Genomic DNA, 8,226 nt, shown 5'->3' with positions numbered 1-8,226 from the left:
CTTATGTGTCACATTGTAATGATATGCTTGAGGCTGAAATTGTTTTTTCTTTTACCTAAACCAAAGGAAAAAACGGAGTTGACATTGTGAAATAAAGGTGATAGACTTTGTCATCACGTTGCTGAAGCTCCTCATGTAGAGTGTCCCGCAGCAGTCTGTAGTCCACCCACACACAAATGTAGTTAACCTGATCCTTCCACCTGAAATGCAGATTAAAGAGGAAAAAAAAAACTCTCGACTCAAAAGTAGCAACTAACAGATTTAGCAGATATATTCCTGTGACTGTCTGCAACCATCGTCTATGCCATACAGCACTTGTATAGTATTAAAGTATTATGCATCACTTCATCATTACATGATTTGTACTTGACCTCTTAGTAAGCTGCCAACTGAGCATATTCAGTAATGATTCAACGATTCAATCAAAGTTGTCAAATCCCTTTGTTTATTATTGCCCCCAAACAGATTCATAACTGGTTTAATGAAGCAAGAAGCCAGTCATTAAAAGTTTTTCAAAATTAAATTAGCACACAGTGTCGTTATTTGTGCAATGACATGTAGCTGCAACAGATTTAAACTACTTTTAAACTAACTTTTTTTTCTCATAAACCACAATAAACATTAAGACATCATCAAAAACTAAAAGTCTACAACAATGCGAGGGGTTTTGGGAGGCTGTATGTTAAGCTGTATGCTAAAGTGCTTGAAATGCTTCACTAACACTAATAGATGTTCAAAAGGTGTGGTGCATGTACAGAACTGTATAAATCAGGCTAATAGGAATGTCAGTAGTTTTGCAGATATTAAGTTAGAAACCAAACTACTGTACTAGACAAAATGTGACCAATGGATGACATAGTATGTTGTAAGTATTTATCCCAGAGGACATGACTGTCTGGACCAAATTTCATGACAATCCAAGCATTAGATGCTGACGTTTCACTTTAAACTACATTACTCATGGTGGTGCTAGAAGAAACATTAAGAGTCATCAAAGGTCATTAGGATTCATAATCTGGGAACCACAGATGTCTGTACTTTCATATTTGCGACTGCCCATTAGAAGACCCTTGAGATATTCGTCTGGTTAAACCTGCGAGAGGCCGATATTAAGCTTAATTAAATGTTCAATATATGAGCACAAGGCACAAAATCACTTTCGAATTCATTCGTTTCCTCCACGGCTCGACAAGGATAAAAATAGAAAACAAAAAAAGATATTAGTCTCTGCAAGCTTATTTTAAACTCTGATATGCTTGTTGCTCAGCAGCACCTGTGCACCACCCACATGCAATATTGAATCATTTCTACAACCTGGTGGTTTTCAAGTAAAAAGGCCGAGCCACAGGAAGATTGCATGATGGTCTAATGGTTGGGCCTTTTATTAGGTTCCAGCAGTCGTGCTATCTGCAATTGCTGTAATGAAGACTGACCTAATTACCTCACCAGACAGAACTTCATTCTGAACAGGACTCTAATTATGGCCTAAATGCTGCTCCCTTATTGTTCAGTGTCATCTCCACGAGTTAGAAGAGAGTGACTCCTGCTGCTGTTTTCTTACCATGCAAACTTACTAACAAACACACACACACACACACACACACACACACACACGCCCTGAAGGCTCAGTGTGCTCAGCTGTTCTGATGCTCTTGTGTTTAGGCATTATGGTGTAGTGGTAGGGATTATTTGACATGACAACACAGCCACCCCCCCCCCCCCCCCCCCGACCGGTGACAGTGTCGCCTACCACCTGATTAATTAATCACAACTTCAGATGTCTCATGAACTTCATTGCTATAAGTCTTATGAGGGGCACTGCACCAATATGTTTCAGTGTAATCTCATTGAAATCCTAAAACCCACACGAATATCAGCAAAAAAAAAAAAAAAAAAACAGACACACACAACTAGACAAATGCAATGAAGTCATGTCTGAAAAGGAACAAAAAGGTCAGCGGGGTTACTTCCAGAAATATCACTCCATCAGCAGCCTGTTTCTGAGCCCGTTCATTCTGAATTTATGAATGTAAAATAATTGCAGATTTATCTGGCAGATTGTTTCAAGGCCATGGAGAAAATAAATTAAATGCCACGTTTCTAAATTCGGACTCGAGAAGGGTAAGCAGCTTGTGCAGTGACCTTGATTGTAGGTATTGAACATCCAAGAGAGGGGATGGGATAGATAAGAAACGTATTTGGTGTACAAAGGAATACACATCAGTGACGCAGCCTTTCGGCTAATGAGTGCAGTCAACATGCAGTCACACAGCACGCTGAGATATGAGTAAGGAAACCGGCTTCAGTCATAAAACAGAGGAAAATGTCTACCTCTGTTATTGTGAATAATATCAGCTACTCCAGGAGACATAAAGTAGGGTTATAAGATGGCTTTCTTATGCAAAAGAGAGATTGAGAGGATGTATGTGCACTCCACATTTGCACTCCAGCGGTGAGGCATTTTCAAAGCACCCAGTAAAATATAATATACTTTTGTCTCATCCCCCTTCAAATAAGGATGAGAAACAACTGTATTCAAAGTAGATTTAAAGAGATAATTTCGTGCAGAGACTTGGATATGTTTGCAAATCAGAAAATCGAAGGGAGAACAAACGGTGCAACATAATACATGGTGATTCAGAGTACACGCCATGAGAAAAACAACAAACCTGTGAAGCACAAAATAATGATTGTTTGGGCTTTATGTCCCTCCAGAGAACAACAGTATGGCCTTAAACTACAACAATGCGACTTGCAGTCAAGGTCACTCAGCATACCGATGATCGCTCGAGACTCATTCCCTGCCAGCCTGTACTTTAAAGGCAACAGGAGTGTATTTTTGATGCTGCCAGCACATCTAATAAGAATATGCATTTACTTTATAATTACTATCTAAACGTCTAAAGTATTTATATAACAAATGCAATGTGCCTGAAGTAATAACAATAACACAAAACAAATTCTGATCTTACATGTCTTTATTGAGAACAACCATAAAAACCTCACAGTGCAAGAGGAAAAAGTATGTGAACCCTTTGAATAATGACCTCAGAAAAGCTAATTGGAGTCAGGTGTCACCATAAATTAACAAAAAGAGTTTGGATGTGTGGACTAGAGCTATTTCCACCGACAAAAAACATGTTTTGAGTTTGCTCCGCACAAGAAGAACACGCTTATGTGAGCCATGCCTCAACAAAAGGAGATTCAGGGGATCCACGATCAAGAATTGTTGATTTACATAAAGCTGGAAAGGGTTACAAATGTCAAAGACTTTAGAAATTCACCACTCTTGACTTTTATCACATTTTATGTCTAAAATCAAGACCTATTTTGGAGAAGATTAGTTGATTCAGTGCATGATTTTATATAATAGCATGTGACTTTCATCTAGTGGAGTCTAACTAACATATTATATCTGTCTAGTACAATGCAGGTAGACTATGTGGAACCAATATTGGGTGAAATATCAGATCACATCTCTCTGTCTAAAAACAAGCCTTCAGAGGAAAAACTCAGCTTTTGTTAGCTACATGACGCACGCATCAAAAATCTGCAGCTTAGTCAGAAACTTCATCTTCTGAGAACACCGTGTGATTAAAAGCTGGTCTCCGAGAACACCCCAGGAAATGAACATCAGCACACAGCGAAACGAAGCTTGACACCGGAGTCACTCATCAGCTGACTGGGAGCTGCTCGTGTCCGTGAGGCTCGACAGCGCCCTCTGCTGGCAGACACGGAGCCGCGCGGGTCCCCACCAGTCGGCGCTGACGCCTCGCGATGCGCAGGCGCAAAGCAGAAAAACACGGAAGAGCCATGTTAGAAGATCCCACACGATCCACGCCCGGCTGTCATCTCTAATTTAAAACACTTTAAATAAACAAGAGCCATCCTGCTATAGTAGGACGAGTGTAATATTTTTCTTAGCTAGTGACACTTGTCGCTTTTGAGTCAATCTGGATGATGACTGCTATGTTTCTGTAGCCGAGTTGGTTGCGTGTCGTTACTATTAACTATTAAACTATTAAAGTACCTACAGGAGCCGCTGAAGACGATGCCTGCTCGTAACATTGTGTCCAACGGGATCCCTAATAGCAAAGTTAAGTACTCCAGGTTAGCCTCTGATGATGACGGCTACATTGATTTACAGGTAAGACAGACTGCATAATGCTGGGATAACCCACTACACGGGTTTTTATACTCAATCATTGTTTCTTAGACATCATAACATTTTTATACTATTAAGTCACTGTGCACCCTTTAATTGATATCACAGACTTAGAAGTCTGCAGGTATCTAGTATGGGTGAAGCTTTAAGAACACTACATTTCCCATACTGCAACAAGATGCATGTCTTTCTTAATGTTTACTTCTTTCAGAGCATCCAGTTTGTAACACTATGTTTGTAGAGCTGACATAATCCTAGTGACATTATCGTGGTAATTTGGTCACACGTCAGAGTCACAGAAGACATTAAGCATGTGTTATTATTATTTGTATGTAAAACTAGTGAGGTTATCTTTTAAATCAAGACAGATGACTTGTGACATTTAGTCACAAGGAATGCAAAATACTATTTACACTATAATACTTTATGCAACAAGGCTGAATCATCTGTCTTTCATAGAAATGATGTGTTGAGGGGTCACAGACTCACACTTTCCCAATACACTGCAGTACATTATGAACCAGGCTTATTTTGCCAGTTCAGTATTTCAGTGAAAACAGATACTGCTACAAAACGCTGTCTGTGTTTAGATTAAATACAGTATGTTCTCTCTCTTGCAGTTCAAAAGGAGCCCACCCAAAGTCCCATACAAAGCCATAGCACTAGCCACAGTGCTCTTCTTAATCGGCTCTCTGTTAATCATCATCGGCGCCCTTCTCCTGGCTGGTTACTTTGGAGTCACTGTGAGTACCTTTTCACAACTGAGTAAAAAAAACAGTATATTTTATCGTGCTTTCAATAATTGTCTCAAACGTTTTCTCCCTTTCAGCACTCAGACCGAACTGTGCCTGTTCTTATCATTGGGATCCTTGTCTTCCTGCCTGGTATTTACCACCTGCGGATAGCTTACTATGCATCAAAGGGCTACCCAGGGTACTCCTATGATGACATCCCAGACTTTGATGACTGACCCTCTCCGTAGCTTCAACCACTGTCTTGTCATATTCTGTAGTATGTCTGCTGAATTTAAAGCAGTGATACCTTTGAAGAAAAGCAGGTCTAATCATTTCTGTAAATAACAGTCCCACTCTCTTACACTATAGTTAAATAGTTAATACTAAACTGCTGTTTGTGAAGCCAAATCAGTATCAGAAATTCTTTGATTTGTATATTTGTGCTGTTAGCTTGATAGCTGAATAAAATAATAAGTAATTTTGTGAGTTTAATTTATTTGCAGAATGTTGTTTTTATTATTCAGATAATCATTGGGGTTATTTAATCATATTCACTTAATCAATGTAATGTCGGATTTTAACAGAAACCGCTTGTCTTATTGTTTGCGTGAGGTAGAACACATTTAGCTTTTAACAACATATGTAGAGAAATATAACCAGTGCAGCTAAGTAAAGGTCAGGGGAGGCTGATAAATGTTAAATGTCACTTCTCACAACCAAATCATTTTCTTACATGCATCATGTTACATGTTACATCGTGTATCTTGTGCGGCAGCTAACTCAGTGCACAGTATGATCATGCAGTTTGTAGTCCACGGCACCTGATTCTTCCTTACTGTGCAGAGTTGTTCTTTCTCAGAGGATTTGATGTGATTAATGCCAATCCTTTGATCTCCATATGGTGCACCTGGCTTGTGAGAGAGTAAACAGTGTCAAACAGTGAAGTACACACACAATTAAGTGATGACATTAGGACCTTACACCTGTTAACCTGGGTCAGAGAGCTTTCGTTTTCTAATCTGCTCCATCAACTCAAAACTAACATAAATTAAAAGTGTGCCATTTCCTCTGCTGGGTAATGTCATATGTAAAACTACCACTAACCACTGCTCTTATATAATCCTTTCAGATGCTTGGCAACCAGTGATCAAGGACAATTTTTAATTTTTATTTTTTTTTGTTCTCTTGCTACCAAACGTACCCACTCAAAATCAAGTCACCAACAAAATCTACCTGGTGTTAGTCACATCAGATCAAACGCTTGAGCTCAAAAGCTTTTTTATTCTGAAGGCTGCCTGCCTTTTAAAGAGGCGCTCACAGTTGCATATAAAATCACTAACAAAAGCCAGAGCTTGACTGTGCTGCTCTTGGTCTATAGGCTTTTTGTTTCACTGATTGAGTGGGCTATCAAATGTGCCCACTCAATAAGCCAACAACCAAACAGTACCTGGAGTTAGTCAGAGCAGGTGAAACACCACACACCTCAGGGATGAACACAGCTGATGCACAGTACCGCCCCCCTGTGCTGGTAAACAAGAGGCAGCAGTGTGGCCCCCAGCACCTCAACAGAGACCTGCTGGTTTTAAGTGTTTTTGAGGTAAGATAATTACAATCTTAACAAGGTTAAGACTTTTTTTTTTTTTTATAAATGTATGTAGGCTTATCTAAACAAACAAAGAGAAACGTGAAAATTGTTTTCATAAATGATGCTCTCACAGTGTAAAAACAGTTTTGCCAGAAGCAGCTTTAAGATGCACCAAGAATCAGTGACAGGGTTAGCATACCGTTAAGTTAGCTAAACCAAATCCTAACTGAGTGAAGTTACAGTAGCAATAATGAGTAAATAACAAATTAATAGCTACCCTAATACCTTAATGGTTTAGCTCTATGTTAATAAAAGTATATATAGCTAATGTGAGGTGTATGAAGACACGTCTGACGTCTGCTAGCTAACGCTAGCTAGCTAACGTTAATAAAAGCTAAACGTTTGATGTTGGAGTTGCTGCTTGTAGCTTAGTGGTGAGCTAGTGGTTAGCTAACTGTGTGAATTAAAATTAAAATTTAATGCCACATTTGAACTTAGTTTATGGTTTAACACATTTTAAAGTCATTGACTGTGAAATATTTTAAGGGAAATTGCGTTTTCAAGTATGAAGTGATTCCTACTATTTACTAGTAAATAAATAAATTCACTAGTAAATAAATAAATTCACTAGTAAATAAATACATTCACTAGTAAATAAATAAATTCACTAGTTAGCAGTGTAATATCTTTGAAAACAGCCTTTTTGTTACATGTTTGGAGGAGTCTATTACCCATTTCTTACATGCAAAGCTAAGTGAATAATATGGTTATTATCGTGATGCCGTGAATATAGCATTTACTGCAAAGCATATATGTACTATACGTGTATTGAGCAGATTTTAAATTATAAATTGAAAATATAAACACTAAGTTACTTGGGAAGGTGTTTGTGTATAGTTGGTAAAAAAAATATCTATTTAGATGTATTACGCCATTGTACACATAGGATTATTTTTGTCCAATTAACCACATGTTGGATATTTTCATTTTTCGTTTGCTGCATCAAATGACTGTGTCAAACGTGTCCTGTAGGAGTCGGTTTGTCTTTTGTTGAGATCCCCGAGTGTTTCCCACGGAAAGCTGCTTTTGTCTGAGGCGCTGAAAGAGCAGCATCGTCAAGTCACACAGAGACAGGGGTCAACTTAGCGGAAGTAGTTACCGTGCCCTTCAACATAAAAGCTTTTATAAAGCGGCCTCTGGCTGAGACGCACATTACATCGTCTGTTCAATGTTAAGTTATACACACATCCACAAATATGAACTAGAAAAAGTGTTACATACAAACCTACTAGAATAAAAACATATAACAGTTTTATTCATTTTCACAGCAGTTATTTTGAAATGTCACCTTAATACAACCATCTTAATATTGATTATTGGTTATATTCAAGTGAGCCAGTAGACTATACAGAGTAATACCCTGAAAAAGAAGCAGCTTAATTCACTTCAGATATCATTCCGTCTGTCCTTTCATACTGTGATGTTGTTGTCATTTTAAAGGACTTTTTTGAGTAATGCGATGAGTGATTATTTACCCAAATTATTTAGTAGTGTTTACAAAGCATTCATATTAAGTATATGTATATTTTGTTTCATGCAAGGTGGCATATATCCTTGATAAATGACCTAAACCTACTGATGGGTTACTAGTACTACTAAAGAAATGACCGGACATTTTTATCTTGTACCTATATATGTGTCGACGCCTTTTTAATGAGAGGCTTTATTATAAAAGGTGCAAC

The 8,226-nt window shown here is 38.2% G+C and overlaps 1 protein-coding gene across 1 annotated transcript; it reads left to right on the top strand.

Moving 5' to 3' along the window:
- Window positions 1-3,801: 3,801 nt before the first annotated feature.
- tmem230b (transmembrane protein 230b) lies at window positions 3,802-5,391 on the top strand. The gene is made up of 3 exons (XM_026343484.2): window positions 3,802-4,147; window positions 4,786-4,908; window positions 4,995-5,391. Exons 1-3 carry the CDS (start codon window positions 4,052-4,054, stop codon window positions 5,133-5,135), a joined length of 360 nt encoding a protein of 119 aa, XP_026199269.1. The 5' UTR covers window positions 3,802-4,051; the 3' UTR covers window positions 5,136-5,391.
- The last annotated feature ends 2,835 nt before the right edge of the window (window positions 5,392-8,226 follow it).

Source organism: Anabas testudineus, chromosome 9 (genome assembly GCF_900324465.2).
Source record: "Anabas testudineus chromosome 9, fAnaTes1.2, whole genome shotgun sequence".
In the NCBI taxonomy this organism is placed as follows: Eukaryota; Metazoa; Chordata; class Actinopteri; order Anabantiformes; family Anabantidae; genus Anabas; species Anabas testudineus.
The sequence above is the reverse complement of the archived record's forward strand: the minus strand, read 5'-3'. Positions and strand labels throughout refer to the sequence as shown.